Genomic DNA, 23,424 nt, shown 5'->3' with positions numbered 1-23,424 from the left:
AATCGTGCATTTTTATATTACCTGGCCTGGATTTCAAGTTGTGTTCAACATCAACAACATGCAGCAGCCTTGGCTAATATTTGGCTGCAGGTCACAAAAACTGCCTTTAAAAATTTCTTGAAGCCTTTTAGAGGCTCCCTCTGCCTGCTGGTCGGTTCTTTTAACTTTGGAGAGCGTCGTTTCACAATACGACATTTCTTCTCTTTATGAAAACGTTTCACTGGAAAAAGATCTTCACAGCACAAAGGGTCATCCACGTAAGGTCAGTTTTTATCATACGACCCGGAACGTGGCCCATCTGGGACCGCTGTGGGGTCAATCCAGGGCGGTTTGCGTAACGTATGTCCACTGCCGCTGAGAGGGTCTCTACACAGCAGGAACCCCATTATCTGCCTCCCTTCGGAGGAGGTTCGTGACAATCTGCAGATGTTTAAGGTATCTGCTTCTTACCTAAAATCTTCTTAACAATCATGGAAGTTGGGATTGGTTTGCTTTGCATCCTGGATCATAATGTATATAAAGTACATTATGACCTTCAGCTCATTCTGGATGATGTTAATAATGTACATGAATACAAACTCTGTAAAAGACTGTGATATTCAACATGAGTGGCTGGTTAGAAAAATAAAATATCATTTATTCCTGTCTCATAATTTAAAGTTGATATGATGAGGAGGTTAAACTGGGAGCTGACTGGAAAACAAAACATGTTGGGAATTTTCAACAAGTAGGAAACCTTTCCATCACAAAAGCCCACCTACAATTCACGGCCCGTCCAAAAAGTACTGCCCATGTACCTCAGAAACCTTCTCTGGTTCCTGGAAAAGGTTCCTGCAGTGAAAATACACCCATAAACTTTATTCTGGTTTAATATGACTGAAGTCCCTGAATCTATAGGTGCTTTTTGACCTTAGAAACCAGAATCCAGATTTGTGGATCATTTCCTTGCTGCCCACACCTCCTGACTGAACGAATCAGAGGCTAAACCAGTTCCCCACACAGACATTTTACTCCATTTGGCTCTGGGTTGGACAGGGTGGGGTTTACAGATCAGAACATTCTGATTGGTTGAATGTTCCCAGTGTATCATTGCAGCATTTCTTGCTAACTTTGCCGTTTTATCCAGAAATACACCACAAAACGTATTTAACCCCCATCTTTAACAAGCTGAATCTTTTGATTGTTTCTCGGTAATGAAGCCACAACCTGTGTTACCGTGATAAATGTGTGATGAAAACCAAAGCCACCATCGGCTGTAACTGCTCTGTTGTTTGCCAGGAACACAGAGGCAAAAACAAATAAATCAAACCAATTAAACCTTTTTTTCCTCCTAAATTCAAGTCCCATCCTGTTTGTTCAAATCTAATTTTGTCATTTATTTTCACAGACGAAGAGAAGCAACTCTAAAAAGTCAGATGATGTCTGATGGAGGCAGCAGATCCCTCTATCCAGAATAATTTTATTTATCCAGTCACAATAAAGTTAACTCAGTTTCTCCTTGATCTAATTAGTCAAACTTTCCATCTGCAGAGGTACCACCATCTCTAAAAGCACAAAACAAGGAGAATTTTGATCAGATAGTGTCAGAAAATATGTGGGCAAAACAACCTTGACAGTTTTGAAAGGTTCTTCCTGGGCAGCTGTCTGTCTGCTGATATTTAATCAGCAGGACAATGGCAGCAGGCAGAGATCCAGTGCTAAATATAGGCTGGCTGTGCTGTTGGGCTGGTGGGAATGCAGACCCACCAGGGAAAAGCCCACAAATGTTCAGCTATCCTACCAGAGTCAGCTGAAGGCAGACCTGCAGAGCGCATTTTGGGTTTGACGTTTTATCTACAGTCTGTTTTCTTCCAAATATCCTTCAGGTCAGTCCATGGTTTTCCAGATTCAGATTGTAGAGAGTTCGCCATTGTTTTCTGGATGGATGGATGTCAGAATTGTCACATTTGAGATCAAAATTAGGGAAAGAGATCTCTGCTTTCGACATTATCCAGGAATGTTCCTACTCAATATGAGTATACTTTAATATTTCCAATATGATGGAGGGTATTCGTGGTATTTGTTGAAAGTGGAACTAATGTCTTCTGATGTTGCAACCTGAATTTATTTCCACATCACACATTCAACATATCAGCGTTTCCTTGGCGACAGTCAGGGCACCTGGCTGTAACTGCTGGTTCCTAACATACCAACTCTGTCCCAGCTGCTTTCAAATGCAGAGCAGGTGGGGAAGGTGTTTCATTCCTCCATACAGTTCTGGAGCGAAAAGGCCCGGTTACAGGGCCCGTCTGGGTCGGGACGACAGCGTGTCGCTCTTTAAGGCTGTGGGTATAAATGTTGCAAACACAGAGGGAGAGGAAACTAAAAAAATTAAAAGGAGAAGAAGATGCACAAAGATGGATACCTGCTGGTAAAGTTAGAGAATTTTAAGAAATAAGCACGGATGTTTCTGCTAAAGAACTGCACAGAACCCCGTTCCTTTACACAGAACCCCGTTCCTTTCACAGAACCATGTTCCTTTCACAGAACCCTGTTCCTTTCATAGAACCCTGTTCCTTTACACAGAACCCCGTTCCTTTACACAGAACCCCGTTCCTTTACACAGAACCCCGTTCCTTTACACAGAACCCCGTTCCTTTCACAGAACCCCGTTCCTTACACAGAACCCCGTTCCTTTCACAGAACCATGTTCCTTTCACAGAACCCTGTTCCTTTCACAGAACCCTGTTCCTTTCACAGAACCCTGTTCCTTTCATAGAACCATGTTCCTTTCACAGAACCCTGTTCCTTTCACAGAACCCTGTTCCTTTCACAGAACCATGTTCCTTTCACAGAACCCTGTTCCTTTCACAGAACCCTGTTCCTTTCATAGAACCCTGTTCCTTTCACAGAACCCTGTTCCTTTCACAGAACCCTGTTCCTTTCACAGAACCCTGTTCCTTTCACAGAACCATGTTCCTTTCACAGAACCATGTTCCTTTCACAGAACCATGTTCCTTTCACAGAACCATGTTCCTTTCACAGAACCCTGTTCCTTTCACAGAACCCCGTTCCTTTACACAGAACCCCGTTCCTTTACACAGAACCCCGTTCCTTTACACAGAACCCCGTTCCTTTCACAGAACCATGTTCCTTACACAGAACCCCGTTCCTTTCACAGAACCATGTTCCTTTCACAGAACCCTGTTCCTTTCATAGAACCATGTTCCTTTCACAGAACCATGTTCCTTTCACAGAACCCTGTTCCTTTCATAGAACCATGTTCCTTTCACAGAACCCTGTTCCTTTCACAGAACCCTGTTCCTTTCACAGAACCCTGTTCCTTTCACAGAACCATGTTCCTTTCACAGAACCATGTTCCTTTCACAGAACCCTGTTCCTTTCACAGAACCATGTTCCTTTCATAGAACTCTGTTCCTTTCATAGAACTCTGTTCCTTTCACAGAACCATGTTCCTTTCACAGAACCATGTTCCTTTCACAGAACCCTGTTCCTTTCATAGAACCATGTTCCTTTCACAGAACCCTGTTCCTTTCATAGAACTCTGTTCCTTTCACAGAACCATGTTCCTTTCACAGAACCATGTTCCTTTCACAGAACCATGTTCCTTTCATAGAACCATGTTCCTTTCACAGAACCATGTTCCTTTCACAGAACCATGTTCCTTTCACAGAACCCTGTTCCTTTCACAGAACCATGTTCCTTTCATAGAACTCTGTTCCTTTCATAGAACTCTGTTCCTTTCACAGAACCATGTTCCTTTCACAGAACCCTGTTCCTTTCATAGAACCATGTTCCTTTCACAGAACCCTGTTCCTTTCACAGAACCCTGTTCCTTTCACAGAACCATGTTCCTTTCACAGAACCATGTTCCTTTCACAGAACCATGTTCCTTTCACAGAACCCTGTTCCTTTCACAGAACCATGTTCCTTTCATAGAACTCTGTTCCTTTCATAGAACTCTGTTCCTTTCACAGAACCATGTTCCTTTCACAGAACCCTGTTCCTTTCATAGAACCATGTTCCTTTCACAGAACCCTGTTCCTTTCATAGAACTCTGTTCCTTTCACAGAACCATGTTCCTTTCACAGAACCATGTTCCTTTCACAGAACCATGTTCCTTTCACAGAACCATGTTCCTTTCATAGAACCATGTTCCTTTCACAGAACCATGTTCCTTTCACAGAACCCTGTTCCTTTCACAGAACCATGTTCCTTTCATAGAACTCTGTTCCTTTCATAGAACTCTGTTCCTTTCACAGAACCATGTTCCTTTCATAGAACCATGTTCCTTTCACAGAACCCTGTTCCTTTCATAGAACTCTGTTCCTTTCACAGAACCATGTTCCTTTCACAGAACCATGTTCCTTTCACAGAACCCTGTTCCTTTCATAGAACCATGTTCCTTTCATAGAACCATGTTCCTTTCACAGAACCATGTTCCTTTCACAGAACCATGTTCCTTTCATAGAACTCTGTTCCTTTCATAGAACTCTGTTCCTTTCACAGAACCATGTTCCTTTCACAGAACCATGTTCCTTTCACAGAACCCTGTTCCTTTCACAGAACCATGTTCCTTTCACAGAACCATGTTCCTTTCACAGAACCATGTTCCTTTCACAGAACCCTGTTCCTTTCACAGAACCATGTTCCTTTCACAGAACCATGTTCCTTTCATAGAACTCTGTTCCTTTCATAGAACCATGTTCCTTTCACAGAACCCTGTTCCTTTCACAGAACCATGTTCCTTTCACAGAACCCTGTTCCTTTCATAGAACTCTGTTCCTTTCATAGAACCATGTTCCTTTCACAGAACCCTGTTCCTTTCACAGAACCCTGTTCCTTTCACAGAACCATGTTCCTTTCACAGAACCCTGTTCCTTTCATAGAACTCTGTTCCTTTCATAGAACCATGTTCCTTACACAGAACCCTGTTCCTTTCACAGAACCCTGTTCCTTTCATAGAACCATGTTCCTTTCACAGAACCCTGTTCCTTTCACAGAACCCTGTTCCTTTCACAGAACCCTGTTCCTTTCACAGAACCCTGTTCCTTTCATAGAACCATGTTCCTTTCACAGAACCCTGTTCCTTTCACAGAACCCTGTTCCTTTCATAGAACCCTGTTCCTTTCATAGAACCATGTTCCTTTCACAGAACCATGTTCCTTTCACAGAACCATGTTCCTTTCACAGAACCCTGTTCCTTTCACAGAACCCCGTTCCTTACACAGAACCCCGTTCCTTTACACAGAACCCCGTTCCTTTACACAGAACCCCGTTCCTTTACACAGAACCCCGTTCCTTTACACAGAACCCCGTTCCTTTCACAGAACCCCGTTCCTTTCACAGAACCCCGTTCCTTACACAGAACCCCGTTCCTTTCACAGAACCATGTTCCTTTCACAGAACCCTGTTCCTTTCATAGAACCATGTTCCTTTCACAGAACCATGTTCCTTTCACAGAACCCTGTTCCTTTCATAGAACCATGTTCCTTTCACAGAACCCTGTTCCTTTCACAGAACCCTGTTCCTTTCACAGAACTCTGTTCCTTTCATAGAACTCTGTTCCTTTCACAGAACCATGTTCCTTTCACAGAACCATGTTCCTTTCACAGAACCCTGTTCCTTTCACAGAACCCTGTTCCTTTCATAGAACCATGTTCCTTTCACAGAACCATGTTCCTTTCACAGAACCCTGTTCCTTTCACAGAACCCTGTTCCTTTCACAGAACCATGTTCCTTTCACAGAACCATGTTCCTTTCATAGAACTCTGTTCCTTTCATAGAACCATGTTCCTTTCACAGAACCCTGTTCCTTTCACAGAACCATGTTCCTTTCACAGAACCCTGTTCCTTTCATAGAACTCTGTTCCTTTCATAGAACCATGTTCCTTTCACAGAACCCTGTTCCTTTCACAGAACCCTGTTCCTTTCACAGAACCATGTTCCTTTCACAGAACCCTGTTCCTTTCATAGAACTCTGTTCCTTTCATAGAACCATGTTCCTTACACAGAACATAACCCTTGCGTATACAGTGAGACTCAGAATATATCTGTACAAATGAACTGTATTAACTGTTATGCTTTATAAAATATATCAAGTTTTGTTTTACTTCTTTTGAATAAATAAAGGCTGATGGAACAATCAACTTTAATTATTGACAAACCAAAAGGGGGAAAAATATTGCATATTCAAAATGGTGGCTTGGAGTAGTGATGCAGGGTCTCCCAACCCTGCTTTAATTATTATTTATTTTTTTATTTTCTAGACAGACCTGGTTTAAACAAACTGATATAATGTAATACAGAACAAATTCTGTAGGTCTTGATGAGACTCAGTATCAGGGGAAGAATAAGGTAAAAAAACAAAAGGTAAAATAATACAAGTTCAGTATTAATTTTGTTAACAATAAATATAAGATTATAAAATGTTGAGTTTTATGGATTAATATATTGATTAAACATTTAGTTTTACTTGTATGTTTTAGTTTCTAAAGGCTGACAGATAGTTCTCTTCATGGTTTCAATAAAGTGCAGTTTCTACTTTATTGCTTCTGAATTTAGAAAAAAGGACAAAATGACACAGAGAACATAATTAAAAATACTGAGCATTCATATGAATAATATTCACAATATTATTGTTTGTCTTTGCAGCCTGAACTAAAACGTTGGGATGGGCGACGTGGATTTAAAATTTTATCACAATATTTTGTGACAATGATAAAACTGACAATAAAAAAAATACATTCCATGTGTGTAATTTAGTGATTTTTATCACTAAATTACACACAGTGCCTGAATCGAATCTAATTATTGATATTTAGTGATGGAACCAACAGTGGAGAAAAAAGTACAAGTAACAATCAGAAGTCATTAACTGGAGTTTATAGCAATAATACCCATCCCTACTAAAACGTTTGAAGATCACTGCATTAACAGCAGACCAAAGGTTATTCCTCTAAAACAAGAGCGACCTGCCACTTAAAACCTTCACATGAAACAGAAAGTGCTCCAGCGGTGCCAACATGTCCGTGCTCCGCGTTTATTTTCCTTGTAGAGCTTTCTGACACTCCCAGGTGTTTCCACTTCCCGTGCTCGTAATGCCACAGCCTTACCTAACTGCACGCATTCTTACAGATGATTATGGTGTCATTTTTCCAAACACAACAGGGGCAAAATGAACAGCCAGAACCAAACGTTCACGTCCTCTTCATCTTTACAGGAGGAGCTGGATCTCAGGGACTGTTCCTGAAAACACCTGCGTGGATGCAGTGGTGCTCTGCAGATTATTTACACTTCATGTCTGGTTTTCCAGAGCTGCCTCCCAGTGTTTATTTGTTTAAACTGCAAATAAAGCTGGAGCTATCATCAGTTACTGAGAAGCCGAGAGACAACCAAGTCCCATTCAAACTGTTCAGATATCTCTTAAAAAGGTGAGTAATTCTAATAAAAGGGTGATGGTGGTTTCCACAGCCAGGGAAACCATCTAATGTCAGGGTTCCTCTGTCTGCTGTGGAGCTGCTGATCCACGTATGTTCCTGACAGTTTGGCCTCTTCTGGTCCTGGTTGGCTGTCACAACATGCTGCCAGGTTGGTATTTTTCCACTTCATTTCGGCCTAACTCAAACATTGCAGCTCAAGTTGCTCATTTTAATGAGCCCAGCCACAAACAAGCTCATAATTTGCCCCTTGCAGAAGTTTTGCTCATTTTGCTTTTTTAACACAGTTAAATCAAAGACATCCTGAGTACAAGCAATAAGCAGTTTTCAAGTTATTAAAAATGCTATAAGACACCTGCTCCATCAACCATGATCTATTTATTAGGAACATACTGGAAAGGACAAGTGCTGGGTAGATGTGTTGAACTGGCTGTCAGTGTTAGTTTGGGTCTGGTACCACATCAGACTGTCAGATAGGTCAAACATGTGGCGGCTGATGGAGAACAGAGCTGCTACATCTCCCCTTTTCCATTGAATATCCATGCTTCCTTCCTTCTACCCGTCATCCTCCCACTCCAGCTGCTTAATGGGGAAATATTCTGAGCTGTGCACAAATTACTGGACCACAGGGAGCTGGATCCCCTTCTCGGTCACCAGCATCGTTCGAAATTCATGAAAATTAATTACTTTCTGCTGTCTTTTGTGAAAATATCCAGTAGTTTAATGAGTTTACAGTGCCTAATATTGTAGCATCTGTCCATACTGAGAAAGGACAAGCAATGTTAGAGTTACGGGGAGCCTTCATACTGAAGTATTTCCTGTGCAGATCTGCTTAAGAGTGCAAATATGTTTACAATACAAGCATAAAATGTTGCAAATCAAGTTTAAACTACTGGCTGCGATCTCCTCTCCATCAATGTTTAAATAGTAGTGGCCCCACAAACAGCCTGAAAGGCCACAGTCTCCATTTCTCACGCTTATAATAATTTCTGTTCCTCTATGAAATATAGTAATTGTTTTACTGCATTGCCTGTTGATTAAGCCGAAGAGAGACGTAACTATGGTGAGACTGAAGATATTTAACCTTTTAATGTTGCTTGTCTTACATGTTCTCCACCAACGAGTCCATTCTGGCTTTCAAAAATGATTTTGAACTAGTGCCATGTGCTTCCACCGTAAAAAAGTGAGTCAAGAGCACGAACTGAGGTTCTACTCAGGCACCTCAGAATACCTGGTTGTTCTGGGCAAACCGTGACGTAACCCGTGAGCGGGTCAAAGCTGGAATCGATAGAAACATGTATGCCAGAGAATACGAAGAACATACTGTGCTACTACGCTTTCCGTCCGCGCTGTGTAGCGCCCACCTTAGATAATGCATGCTTGGTTCCTAAAAGGGGTGGAAACATGCCTCGGTTCTTAACAGAACAGCAAAGTTCAAGGGCACCTGAACCGGTCCTAGAACCTCTTTTGGTGGAAAAGAGGCTTTTGTGTCCTCTTTGGGTCAGTGGATTTTTGCCAGATGATCACATTTGTTCTTATTTATGCATAATAATAATGTGAGCTGCACTCATGAACATAATCCATGCCTAACGTTTGATCGGCAGTAATTTCAAATAAAATGTCTCCATCTGCATCAACTGCCTGTGCTGTGGGGCCTAATTTGGATCATTCTTTGGAGTCAGGCGCCACAAAAATCAGTACAAAACTGCAAATGGTCCCTGGGACGGATTCTGGCCACCCAAGAAAATCCTGGGTCCTAGAGTCCAACCGTGTCTTTTGCCCATGTGAAACATTTCTTCAGGCAGTGGAAAAAGGACGTCACATCTGGTCATTAAATAAATTACTGTTTGGACCTGCTGGGTTTTGCCAATGTTCAGCGAGGTCCGGTCATTCTGAGGGTGTACTGTATGTAACAGGTCTTATAGCGGTTCTGTGGGACCAAGTCTGTCCAGCATGGAGAGCCCCATGGCATGAGTCAGGTTCTGATCTGAGACATCAGAGAGCTGCGACTGACCTTTATACTCTGGAGTGAACTCCTTCATCTCAGGAGGCAGAGACTCATAGAAGCGCTGCTCTCTGCTGATCAGAGGTTTACACACGGTGTGGTCATCATAGCGCATCATACTGCTGTGACCCCCCACCTGCAAACACACACAGATGTACACATGAAAAGCTGCCAGGCATCCCGGATTTCTTTGAAATTAACAATTCGGACTTCAGCACCAAGTCCATTCTTTTTATTTTGTTCAATCTGGACCCACCTGGTGTATGAAGGGCTCCAGAGAAACGCCTCCACCTCGTGGTTTAGGTAAAGCCCCTCCCCCTGTCCCCGCCCCCTGTTGCTTACTGTCCATGTTGTTGGTTTGAGGGAGGCACATGGCTCCTGGCGGATGCACCGCACCTCCTCCTGCATAGAAAACACAATTCATCCAAGAAGTGACGATGAAGACTGATCTAAAGTTGATGGGGATTTGCATTATACAGTAAATGTGGTAAGATTCATTTGTACAGTAGGATCAATCAGAATGAAACCTTCGTATAGAAAGAAAGTTCTGTAAGATCTCAGTGTGGACTCGGTCTTACCCTGAACATGGGCTCTGGGGTGTAGTGACGGGGAGGGGGGGGCGCAGGGCACCACGGGCTGCTGGGAGCGCACGCCGGCCCCAGGGGGAGGCGGCGCCAGACCGAATAACCACCTAACAAAGCGTCCAATGAGAGTCCAATCCACCACCGACCGAACAGGGATGTAATTAGGTCGGGGGGTGGGGCAACGGAAACGGGGGAGCGGCAGAAGACGCAGGGTGTCGGTTAGTTGGAGCCACAGCTTACTGCAAGGAGAGCAAATTACAAAAAGAAGAGTTTCAACGACTCATATTCACTCATTTTTGTCCCCTAAAAGTTAAAATGATGTGCCCTAAAAACAGAAGGAGGCTGAACATGGTTCCGTAGGGAGCCGCAGAACCAATTAACCGTCTTCAAATGAAACACTTCAGCCTCGAACACAAAATGCAGCTTTAAATTGTAGCCTGGAGGCAGAGGTCAACTTATTCAGAATATTGACTTCAGAGAGAGTTCACATGTGGCCATTAAAGACAAATGTGATCCTTGGGAAACATTTCCTGGGATTTGTCATGTGTGCCGACAAAGCTCAGTAATCAGGGAAAGCATTTAACAACAACAGAATAAACCTCGGTGGGTCTGTTGCTGGGTAACATTTAAAACATTTAGTACATTCAGACAAAATAGCATTACCTGCGAATGACACGCAGGAATTAGCACATCAAACAGATACAGACTGCACACAGCTCCTTACTAAAGCCTGATCAATTCAGTCTGCGACTCATTTTCTCTGGTTTTTACCTGAGAGTAGGATCAGATCACTGAAATCCTGAAATCACTGTTTTATGTTACATTGTTTCCTGACCCTCCTAGGAGGATGAATGTTTTTGAGTGACTGTGATTTTACTTTAACCCTGCATGTTTTCAAATGCTGCAGTTTGACCTGAAACTTCTGACTGAATGTGATGGAGCCCTAAAGGATGCAGTCGTATTCAATCAATTAGAATATATATTTGAAAATAACCTTTAAGATGGTATTAAACTTACTTTTCATTAAACCAACTGTCTGTTTTAAAGCTGTTTTCATTGATTTGATGTAATATTCTAACCTTAAATGTCATGTTTTCATTGGCTAGAAGCAGAAAATAATCATAATTAACAGAAATAAAGGCTTGAAAACATCCGTCTGGTTGAAAATAGGCTTTATAATGTGTTTCACTTAGTGATGGAGTTACTGAAATAAATGAACTTTTCAATAATATTGAATTCATTGAATGGGTCCATAACCATACTTTAGTCCATAACCAGATACTTTTCCAGTTTGTTGTGGCAAAACTTGACCAGCTCATAGAGTCCAGGAGTTAAAGCCATCAGAACCACCACAACCACCAGTGCATTAAGGAAAAGGTCCTTGTGGATAGATAGGAGTGTCCAGCATGTCATCATGGTAAGAAATGCTTTGACAAAAACACAACTCATCACACTGGTCAGAAACACAACCGCAGCGGAAAAAAGACCTCAGATCTTAAGTCACAATCTAACCATGACCAAGCATGAGCCTGCGATGCAGACACACACACACACACACACACACGTCCGTGTTTTACTATCTTTAAGAGGACTTTTCAGTTACTTTCATTGACTTCCATTCATTTTCCGTGATTTTTAGTGCCTAACCCTAACCCTAACCAGTTAATACCTAACCCTAACAATAACTCAATTCATACCCTAGTCCTAAACCTAACCTCTGTCCCAAGAACGGAATTTGGAAAAGTGAGGACCAGGAAAATGTCCTCACTTTGCGATAAAAATACGAAAAATGGTTCTCACTCAGCAACAAGTACAAGAACACACACACACACAGTTTTCCCATGAGCAATGAATTTCAATTCAAGAAACACTCTGTAAACACCAGGTCACATCTGCTCTGGGATCAACAAAACCTCCATTCCTTCACAGCCGCCATTCCAGCAACTGTGTCCTTCAGGGAACCACGGTGTGATAATCTATTAGGAATGTGTCGGGACATCAGAAATCATTTAAACTTAATCACAAATAAAGAAACAATAAAAACATGATTAAAATGCTACACTTTTGTTTCATTTTGTTGAAAAGCTAGATGTTCTCCTCCACAAATGTTTCTGTTGTCAACTTAAAAAAACCAGGACGAATATCGCCAAATATCCCAAATTTATCGGAGCAATCACAATATGACTGTACGGGATCTGTATATCGCAGAGAACCCCCTGGGCTGCAATTAATGTTCACTAATTATTTCAGTGCCTCTATTATATTTGGTAACACTTGTTTAATGCAGCATAGAAAGCTGTAGAAGGTAGAGAGGTGGTCCAGTCATTAAGGAACTAAAGGTAAGTTGTTATATTATAGAAGCAGCAGATGTTGGAAAGTAGCAACTTTTTTCAGTAAAACTCTGTTGCTGAGATGGAAATAATGATTTTTTTCCCCAGCAGCTGGATGTTCGTCTAATTATCTGGGGTTCATGTTTGCTGTGAAGCCAAAGCACTGTTCAGTTATCCGCTTATTTATCACAAGTCGTATCGTCCCTTACATAAACAGATTCAACTGTGAAAAATAAGAAGACGTGATGGATCATGTAGCTGCTAGAACAGTTTAAAGGAAGAATGTCCCGCCTGGTTCAGCGGCCAGAGCTCATATATTATCTGTGTTGGGCCCTCGTTGTTTATGGATTTACTTTATGTGTCTCCAGTCAGTTGATGGAGACAACAGGTGTGTGTCCAGCAGGCAGAGAACTGTGAACACGCCACTGGCCAGAGATGTCCTTTCAGGTGTGTTAACCCAGCACACACCAGATTCTTTCAAAGATCCAACTGGACCTGAACACGTCAGGAGCTGAATGTGATCAAATCCTGATCTCTCCGTCTTCTGTAATATTCATTACGTTTCTGTTTATAGGTGAAGAAATATTCAAAGATTCCCATCCGGATTTTTAGGGACAACATTTCACACTAGAAGCAGTGTGGAAATAATAAAAATATGGGTGAACTTATTGGGACGTCCACTCCTGGTAAGACTGGCCACTATTTAGCACTTATTCCTCCATTCTTGTACAGCCTTTTTCAGCATAAAATGATGGACTTTGTGGAAATGTGCTTTTAAAACCCTTCCCTATATATGAGAAGCAATAACTGATTTTCCAGAATCAGTCTATTCGTCTTTCCATCCTCGCTTTGTGCCAACAAACCCCTGAACCAACGACAGAGATGTCCACAGTTGCAGATCATCAGTTAATCAAGTGTTATGAAGGAAAAACTTTCCCTCTTCACTCCTTTGGAAATATCAAGGATTTACTTCATTTTTCACAAACTGTGACCTCATGTTGATTCAGTTTCTGTGGAGCAGGTAAATGAAGTCAAATGTAACGAGCTGTTGTTCAACCCAGATTGTTCTTTTTATTCTTTTCGAACATAACATCAGACCCAAATAAAATACTGTCATTTATCATCAGTTTCTAAGATTTGGCACCAATTCTTCAAGGCATCATTGTAGAGCCAAATTAAATCTGAACTGGACCACGGTGGGTTAACATGTCAAAAGAAAATCACCTTGTTAGCTTAATAACGTTATCTTGAAATACAGGTGCATCGGTGCGTCGAACAAACTGAGTAGACAGCCAATCAGCTTAGAGGATTTGTGTGAGCATATCTTACATCATCAGCAATCATCGGGACAAAGCGGCGGACCCACTTCAGCTCAACCACGCTGACAGACTGATTAAGCTGCTATTTCGAACTGACTGACCACAGATCTGTGTGTGTGTGTGTGTGTGTGTGTGAATCCTCCCGTCCTTCACCAAGTCACCGATGAGAGAGTCAATTAGAGACGTCCAGGAATATCTAGGAGTGGAAGTAAACAGTTTTTCAAGTGTTTTTGAATTTAAACGGTTGCAGTGCATTTGAAGCATATTTCTCCTCTAAGGAAAAATCATCAGTTTTTACATTATTATCATCTTTTACAACTAAAAAACAGATGAAATTCTTTTTTCCACTATTGGGTCGTCATTGCTGCAGAAAGAAGGGAGAATGTTTGTGTGTTTTTGAAGCCGATATAAGAAGCCACGACTGTGTTTTTTATCAGTATCTCCATGATGAAAGAAGCATCACCTGTACAGTTTGATCCAGATTACACAGAAGTCATGAAACTGCTGCAGAGCGTTTTCTATTTTTGTCGGACTGACTCAGTGAAGTGGCTCGGTGAGGAGACGCAGGTGTTCCCTGGTCCTCGGATGTACAGCACATCCAACAGGAATCAGGGGAAGAACTTTTTCCCTCCTTAAACTCATTTTTGGACTAAAGCGGGATAGGTTTGACGTCAGCTTTCAGTAAATGACAAAAACCAGGAAAAACTGTAGGAAACAGTTTTATCCCTCAGGACAGAAACAAAGTAACAAAGACTTCTGTCTGGAGTCTAATAAATCACATTCGGCTAAACGTGTCCTCTTTATGTTCTAGGAGGATTTTATCCCACTGGAGAAATATGAGAGATGTGTCATAAAGGCATCTGATTATAAGGATGAGTTTATCAACACAGACACCTGTTATGCCAGCATTAAAATCTTCTGAGGGGATCAGATTATAATCTGCCAGAGGTCAACTACCTGCACATAATACTGCAAGTTTCCTTCAGACACAGCAGCAGCGCCAAGAGACACATCAACATTAGAGCAAAGCAAAGCACTGCTTGGATGCAATGTTTATACATCAGGTTCTGCTTTCATGATCCACACGCCGATGATTTATTTGACATGTTGGTTCACGTAGGGATGGGTGACATGGATTTAGCTTTTTATCACATATTTACTGTGATGGCAATCAAAGTGTGGTAGAAAGATTTAACCCTTAACTCTCAGTCTGTTTCCGTTATATAAGAGAAAGTGCATAAATGTCCTGCTTTGATGCACCAAACCACATTATAGCTTTAAGCTAATTCACGTCTGCAGTCGCAGGTGAATAATAAAACATATACAATTAGAAACAACATCCTAATCTATTCAGTTCAGTTTATTAATAGCGCCAAAGGCTTTACCAGATTTGCAGATTTGTGGACAATTATGTCTGTCCTGCCTGAAGGTCAAACCTGAGTGAGATGCCTGGTGTCCAGACGGAGGTTTCCTCTTCTTTTCATGTAAAACTACATTTTATTATCCCAAAAATTCAATCTATTCACTTTCTATGTCTGCTTAATCCTTGCAGGGTCATACAGGAAAAACCCCGAAAACAAACCAAAACATGAACACACACAAACTGGCGGTTCAGAGTGTACAATTATCCGAACAGTCATGTTTCTGGACAGAAGGAGGAGGCCGTAGGACCCGGAGAGAACCTCTGCATAAACAAGGCAGAACCTGCACACTCCACATGGAAAAACCCTGGCCCAGGGCCCGGGCCCTTGCTGCTGCAAACCAACAGTGCCAACAACTGGTTCAGCTTAGAATAAATGAAAAATCTGTAACAAAATTAAATCTGATGTGAGATGCAGACTGTTAAAAAGTGAGACAAAGACCTGTTTGACCCGGGTCTGTAGAACCAACACTGTTTATTAAATTACTGTGGTTCTGTTTTGTTTAACCTTCACAGGCTTTAATTAAACCCTCAAAGTAGATGCATTTATGATCAGATCAATAATGTGACCTGCTCCATATCGAACAAAGATGAAATATAAGTGTGAAAATAGGTGTGAGAAAAATCTATTTCCCATTATTGGACCCAATTTTGACATTCGCAGCCCTCCAGAAACCGCTTGCAGCACTAAACATATTGGCTTCATGTGTGAATTACTGCTATAACGAGACGTCTATCCAGCTACTGGGGAAAAAATCATCATGTCCCTCTCGACAACGAGGTTTTACTGAAAACGTTGCTTCTGGATGGAGTCCGCCGTTTTGACACTGAAACAAATTAGCTGTAGTTTATCAATGACTTCACCACCTTAACATCTTGTAAAGCTTTTCATGCTCCATTAAACATGTGTCACCAAATACACAGCTAAACACAAAAAGAGTATAATATCAAGTCAGTTAAACTCCTGGAATATGGAGCTAGGCAGTTCAGTAGTAAAGGGGTTGTTAATCAGTTTCAGCTGTTTTGGTGTTGATGAAATTATCAACAGGTTTACTAAAGAGGCAACAACGAGACCGCCCCAAAACCAGGAATGGTTCTGCAGGTGGAGGCCAAAGACATTTTATTCCTTTATTCATTTTTTTCATTGATTTCAGTAGTTTTTTATTTGATCAGGGTCACTACTGGCAGAATAAGGAGATACCTGGACCCTACAGAGGTTACACAGGCAGTCCAACTCCACAAGGATGTCTCTGACCAAACCATTAGAAACAAACTTGATGAGCATGGCCTGAGGGCCTGAAGTCCTCTAGTAGGCCCTGTGCTCACTGCCAGGTTCGGCACTGGTGCCCTGTCCTATTCACAGATGAGAACAGGTTCACTCTGACCTCACGTGACAGACGTGAAAGGGTCTGGATAGAACATAATGTTTAGATCAGTGATGCCCTAGTCAGGATCTGGAAGGAGATACACCAGGACACCATCCAACATCTCATAAGGAGCATGCCCTGACGTTGTATTCATGCACATGGGGGCCATACAAACTACTGAGAACCATGCTAAGACATGATGAGAACCATGCTGAGAACCATGCTAAGACATGATGAGAACCATGCTGAGAATCATGCTGAGACATGAGAACCATGCTAAGACATGATGAGAACCATGCTAAGACATGATAAGAACCATGCTGACAACCATGCTGAGACATGATGAGAACTATGCTAAGACTTGATGAGAACTATGCTCAGAACCATGCTGAGACACGATGAGAACCATGCTGAGACACGATGAGAACCATGCTGAGAACCATGCTGAGAACCATGCTGAGACATGATGAGAACTATGCTCAGAACCATGCTGAGACATGATGAGAACCATGCTGAGAACCATGCTGAGACATGATGAGAACCTTGCTGAGACATGATGAGAACCATGCTAAGACATGATGAGAACCATGCTGAGAACCATGCTAAGACATGATGAGAACTATGCTGAGACATGATGAGAACCATGCTGAGACATGATGAGAACCATGCTGACAACCATGCTGAGACATGATGATAACCATGCTGAGAACCATGGTGAGAACCATGCTTTGACATGAGAACCATGCTTTGACATGAGAACCATGCTAAGACATGATGAGAACCATGCTGAGACATGATGAGAACCATGCTGAGACATGATGAGACATGCTGACAACCATGCTGAGACATGATGAGAAGCATGCTGAGACATGATGAGAACCATGCTAAGACATGATGAGAACCATGCTAAGACATGATGAGAACCATGCTAAGACATGATGAGAACCATGCTAAGACATGATGAGAACCATGCTGACAACCATGCTGAGACATGATGAGAACTATGCTCAGAACCATGCTGAGACATGATGAGAACCATGCTGACAACCATGCTAAGACTTGATGAGAACTATGCTCAGAACCATGCTGAGACATGATGAGAACCATGCTGAGAACCATGCTGAGACATGATGAGAACCATGCTGAGACATGATGAGAACCATGCTGAGACATGATGAGAACCATGCTAAGACATGATGAGAACCATGGTGAGAACCATGCTTTGACATGAGAACCATGCTAAGACATGATGAGAACTATGCTGAGACATGATGAGAACCATGCTGAGTCATGATGAGAACTATGCTGAGACATGATGAGAACCATGCTGACAACCATGCTGAGACATGATGAGAAGCATGCTGAGACATGATGAGAACCATGCTAAGACATGATGAGAACCATGCTAAGACATGATGAGAACCATGCTAAGACATGATGAGAACCATGCTAAGACATGATGAGAACCATGCTGACAACCATGCTGAGACATGATGAGAACTATGCTCAGAACCATGCTGAGACATGATGAGAACCATGCTGACAACCATGCTGAGACATGATGAGAACTATGCTCAGAACCATGCTGAGACATGATGAGAACCATGCTGACAACCATGCTAAGACTTGATGAGAACTATGCTCAGAACCATGCTGAGACATGATGAGAACCATGCTGAGAACCATGCTGAGACATGATGAGAACCATGCTGAGACATGATGAGAACCATGCTGAGACATGATGAGAACCATGCTAAGACATGATGAGAACCATGGTGAGAACCATGCTTTGACATGAGAACCATGCTAAGACATGATGAGAACTATGCTGAGACATGATGAGAACCATGCTGAGTCATGATGAGAACTATGCTGAGACATGATGAGAACCATGCTGACAAACATGCTGAGACATGATGAGAACCATGCTGAGACATGATGAGAACCATGCTAAGACATGATGAGAACTATGCTCAGAACCATGCTGAGACATGATGAGAACTATGCTCAGAACCATGATGAGAACTATGCTCAGAACCATGCTGAGACATGATGAGAACCATGCTGAGACATGATGAGAACCATGCTGAGACATGATGAGAACCATGCTGAGACATGATGAGAACCATGCTCCTTAGTTTTTCCTGCTGAACCATTTTAGAGCAACATAATGTGGCTAAAAGTCCCCAAATAAGGGTTGGAGGTTGTTACAGCTGACAGTATCCCCGGGAATAACACAGATAAAGATATTTCCTCCAGAAGACAGCGGCGCCAGTTTAAATGTGATGGATTCTGAATTAAGCCGTGATAATTCAAACATCTGTAAACAGAACATATGGGAACCAAGAAAAATCTAAAGAAAAATGGAGGAAGAAAGAAAGTGGCAAAAAGAGAAACAACACAATCCAAATGATAAAGGTTTTGGAAAACAGTTTAGGAAAAACAATGTTTAGGAAAAACAATGTCATGCAACCCAAACCCGCGTCTGTCAAGTCTTTAAAATCCTAAACTACAACAAAAAAAACAACACCTATAAGACAAACACAGCTGCTGTCGTGTCCCCTGACACAAGCCAACAGCTGCTGAGTGATCCATACACAAAAAAGTAGGAGAACAATGTGTCCTGTTAACCTTCGCCTGGGAGAGAAGACAGACCACATCAGCTAAAACACACGGACACACACACACACACACACACACCTATCATGTGGCCTCCTTTGACAGCACAAACCTGAGCCAGAAACCACAGCCCCCTGCATGTTATTCTGCCTTCATTTAAATGAGAAATCCACATCACAGATCACATATATCAGATCTCATGGCTTTGGTATAAATGGGCCGCTGGCTCGGTCCAGACCCCAGATAAACGATTCTCTCTGTCATGATCTCAATCAGAATGAATAAGTAATAATCTTTTCCTGAAGCTGAATAAACGTGAAAACTGCCTGCAGGAAACAACATAAATGATCATCAACGCAAAGGATTTAGTTTCACCTGTTGTTAGCATTCAGCTGCATGACAGAAATTATTGCTGGACTATATATTCCAAACATATCATACGAAATATCAGCGTGAGTAACGTTGATATTTGAAGGACTGTTTGGAAAGCCACATTCATTTTGTACATTGGTTCATATGACAGAAATGATTTGCCGTTTGCCCCAGGGTTCGCTGGGATGTTTTGAACTGTGTGAACCAAGCCAGGTTCTCAAAAAGAACCAATACAACAGACAACAGACAAGACCAAAGAAACACGAACAAATAAGTAAGTACATCAACAGGAAATGACTGAAATAGGGCAGCAGTGAAAGACTGTGAGCAAGTAATAAATAACATGACATTAAGGCAATCAGTTAGCTTAAACATGTTTCCCTTCAAGACTCAAGGTCCTGGGAGGTTGTGTGTATGGACATGTAAGGGTGTCCCTGGTTAATGTCCTCCGCTAGCAGTCTGACTGTAGCTGGAAGACTGCCATGCCCAAAATACATTATTAATGAAGTGTTACTGTAAGAGATCCCAACACCTGACACAGGTGACATGGCCCAAGATGCTAAAGGTCACCAAGAGATCAGGGAGCATCGTAAAGAGACAAAAGGGAGGAAAATGTGGATTTATTCCAACTGATATGGTCACTATGGCTGCCACTAACGATTATTTTATGTTTTAGATTAAACTAGGCAGAACGCAGAGAGACACACGTACTGCTGCAGACTCCAGCCAGGAGGCTATCTCCATCTAAACTAACATGTTAGAAAAAGACAAAAACCAAAAATACTGCAAGAACGACGGCAGCCATGAGAGTATTTAAAACAACAGAAGGACATGTAGCTGGTGACAGAACATATGGAGACAACACATGTGGGATTCTGAGTCATTATTTCCAAAATTCTCTGCTGGAAAGCAAAAACTGTTTCAGAAAATAACATCCATCCTTAAAAGGGACAACTACTGACTGCACATTTTCACCAGGAAAACAGTAAACCTGTTTTGCCTTTGAGGTGCTCGTCAATGTGCAACAATCAATAAAGAGACGTAATTGGTTGCTTCTGAGCACAAACAATAGCAGGATTTAGGCATGATCAATCAAGACTTACAAGTGGTTGATTTGGATGTCCAGTTCAAGCTCTGTTCAACAAGGTGGATCTATCTTTCAATATAACACAAAGCAAGCACACACCTGCAGCGATTATTACTCGTGTGAACACAACTATGCCAAAATCAGAATCCTACAAAGACAGATTTTTTAAAATTCAGAAATGTTTCTTTTCTTATGATTTTTAGGATTTTATTTTTCCTTTGTGGCACACCAACAAACCAGCAACAAGCTTATAATGTCTGTTAACTTCTGTCTAATTCTTATTCGCTTAATTAATCTGCAATTTCCATAGTTTATATCAGGAATGCAATGATATGAGAATTTGGGCCGATACTCAACATTAATATTGCTGTTATGGCCGATAACCGATATTTACCAATATATATATATATATTTCCCCACTGTTTCACACCGCTGACATCTCTTCTGTGCTTCAGTTAAGCACTCACAATCCTGCACTATACCGCTATCACTGTCACATGACCAAACAAATACCACATGGCCACCCCGTCCCTCTCCAGGAACACAAAGAGCACCGAGATGAAAACAAACATCGGCCCAGTTTTACCTATGGGACAGATACCGATGTTAAAAATGACTCACATCAGCCGATACCAATAGTTAATGCCAAAATCTTGTGCATCCTTAGTTGGTATGATAAATAGAGTGGCATTAGAGACCCAATAAAATTAAGTGAAGATCCTTAGGAGCATAATGATCATTTATTAAAAAGGGAGGATAATCCTAGAGCTTTGTTATAAAATATGAATTCTGTTGCTACCACACAAACAACTTTGTTTGAGAGAATTAATTTTCCAAAACACATTTTCAGTTTTTAAAAACTGTGACTTGGATGTTTTCCCTGTATTCCCACAGACAAATGCTTGGTAAGGAGTAAGTAGATAGCCCTGATCCTCTTCCTCTCCTCATAATGCTGTAACGCAGTTATAAATAATCAAAACAAACCTTTTGGGAGGGGAGAGGTTATTTATATAGAAAATGTGACAGTGTGCTTGAGCTACAACAACCCCTGCATCCTGTCTAACGCTGCCAGTCATTTCCAGTGTGACAGATATTTACCTGACGACTGTCAGGGTCTATTTAATAATATATTTTGTAAAGCAGAATGACTAGGCAGCCCTGCATTAATAATATGACGGCAAATTAAAACAACATGATTAGAATCACTATTAGTGTAGTTGAAGTTACCTCATAAAACAAACATAATAAAAATGCAAACTTTTACCACATGTAAGAAGGTAAAAAGAATCAAATTATGCAGAAATCTGAGGTGGAAGGAAATCTGCAACAACAGTGTGGTGATGCCTGGGCCTCCAGGGCTGTGGTAAAGATGTCAAGACAAAACTAACCACCCTAAACAACATTACACGTTGCTCAGAAAAAACAAACAAGATAAAACGGTTGAGGATTTTAAACTAACAGAACCATTTCTAAATTCCTGTAAATACCAACAGAGCTCCTACAAACCAGAGAGGTCGTTTTTGTAGGGTAGCTTGTTTTTTTTTTTCTCCAGTTAAAACTAAATTAAAGCAAAAAAATCTTTAAAAATGCCAATTGTGTAATAAGTCACTTACACCTTCTGAAATATTTATATTTATATAACATAGACAGCCTGGAACTAAACTGAAAATGTTTTATGCTAGGGCAGATCAACACAAAACGGACTAAGTCAAGAGAAAATAATATTTTATATAAAACCTTTATCAAACAAACACAGTATAGCTTTCATACAAATGTGCAAAAGAGAATAAAAGAACAGAATATAAAGGATCAGAGACACCCTATTATATATAAAGCTTATTCAAACTATCTTTGTGTTTACATATCAGGAACGGCTGATAATTTACAAAATTAACTGATAAATGCAAATGTGTACCTTACCTTAACTATCAGACCGAAAACTATAATATCCAAGTAAATACCAATAGATCAATTACTGAAATCATTTGAACTATAAAATGTGATGAGAAAATAAAGATGTCTCAGCTGGGCTGAGCCCCCAGGTGGTCAAACATTCTACCAACGCCTCTGGTCTTTGGGAAAATAATATTTACATGGAGCTAGCTTCCAGCTAATGAAACTTTTGGAGACCCACCTCCACAAAACAACAATATCTTAACTTTTGATAAATGTGCTCAAGACCTTCGGCCATTGCACGGTTAACCGCTAATAGAATGACTTACTGTCACATTACACGTTTATGGAAGCAGACATCAGTTAGCGTTAGCTGCCGAACTGGCCAGCTTCTTGACCTTAGCCTGACAACCAAGCAAGAGAAATGAGTCAACTAACTTTCAGTATATAAAATAGCTTCGATTCAAAATAAAACATCACCTCGTTTTATACCATCGTCCCTCGTATTTCCACCTTCTTTAAGTGCAGCTCTGACCCTCAGACTAGCCCGGAAAACACTGCCGTTATAGACTACTTGCCGTTAGGTAGCATTGCATGCTAGCGGGACTGGCTAACATCACGGCTTGACGTTACGCAGCCTCTCCGGGTTGATTGCACCAAGCTGTCACAATAACGAAACTGCTTCAGGATCACCGAGAGCACGCTGGCTTTCCCCGCGGAAGTCACTGAGAATAGGCGAGGCGGACCGGAGAAACTAATCGGTCTTGATCCTCAGTGCTCAAACTCATTAACGACCGTCACTACAGTTAGGGTTAACGCAGACTGTTTTTATTGTGCCGTTCATTAAGACGACTCTGGCGCTTTGGCGCCACCTAGAGTCTGTTAGATGGACTGTCACCACAAAATGCAGCTCTAAAGATACTGTGCCTTAGATGAGATTTATGCAACTTCATGTGGACTTCATTGTCCACCACTTGAAAGATAAATAT

General features: G+C 41.4%; 1 protein-coding gene across 8 annotated transcripts in view; it reads right to left on the bottom strand.

Annotated features, from left to right (window-relative positions):
* ip6k1 (inositol hexakisphosphate kinase 1) overlaps positions 1 to 23,299 on the bottom strand; it is a 32,782-nt gene extending 9,483 nt beyond the window's left edge. For 6 of the 8 annotated variants that reach the window (XM_047346828.1, XM_047346831.1, XM_047346832.1 and 3 more), the window contains exons 1-4: positions 22,916 to 23,299; positions 10,023 to 10,267; positions 9,701 to 9,846; positions 9,454 to 9,580 (exon numbers count right to left, since the gene is read on the bottom strand). In XM_047346828.1, the coding sequence (XP_047202784.1) occupies positions 9,454 to 9,580; positions 9,701 to 9,817 (244 nt within the window). In that variant the 5' untranslated portion in view covers positions 9,818 to 9,846; positions 10,023 to 10,267; positions 22,916 to 23,299. Of the gene's footprint in view, positions 1 to 9,453; positions 9,581 to 9,700; positions 9,847 to 10,022; positions 10,268 to 22,764; positions 22,840 to 22,915 lie in introns of all 8 variants that reach the window. The other 2 variants (XM_047346827.1, XM_047346833.1) reach the window with 2 other exon arrangements.
* Between the last annotated feature and the right edge of the window lie 125 nt (positions 23,300 to 23,424).

This window comes from Girardinichthys multiradiatus, chromosome 20 (genome assembly GCF_021462225.1).
Source record: "Girardinichthys multiradiatus isolate DD_20200921_A chromosome 20, DD_fGirMul_XY1, whole genome shotgun sequence".
Classification (NCBI taxonomy): domain Eukaryota; kingdom Metazoa; phylum Chordata; class Actinopteri; order Cyprinodontiformes; family Goodeidae; genus Girardinichthys; species Girardinichthys multiradiatus.
The sequence above is the reverse complement of the archived record's forward strand: the minus strand, read 5'-3'. Positions and strand labels throughout refer to the sequence as shown.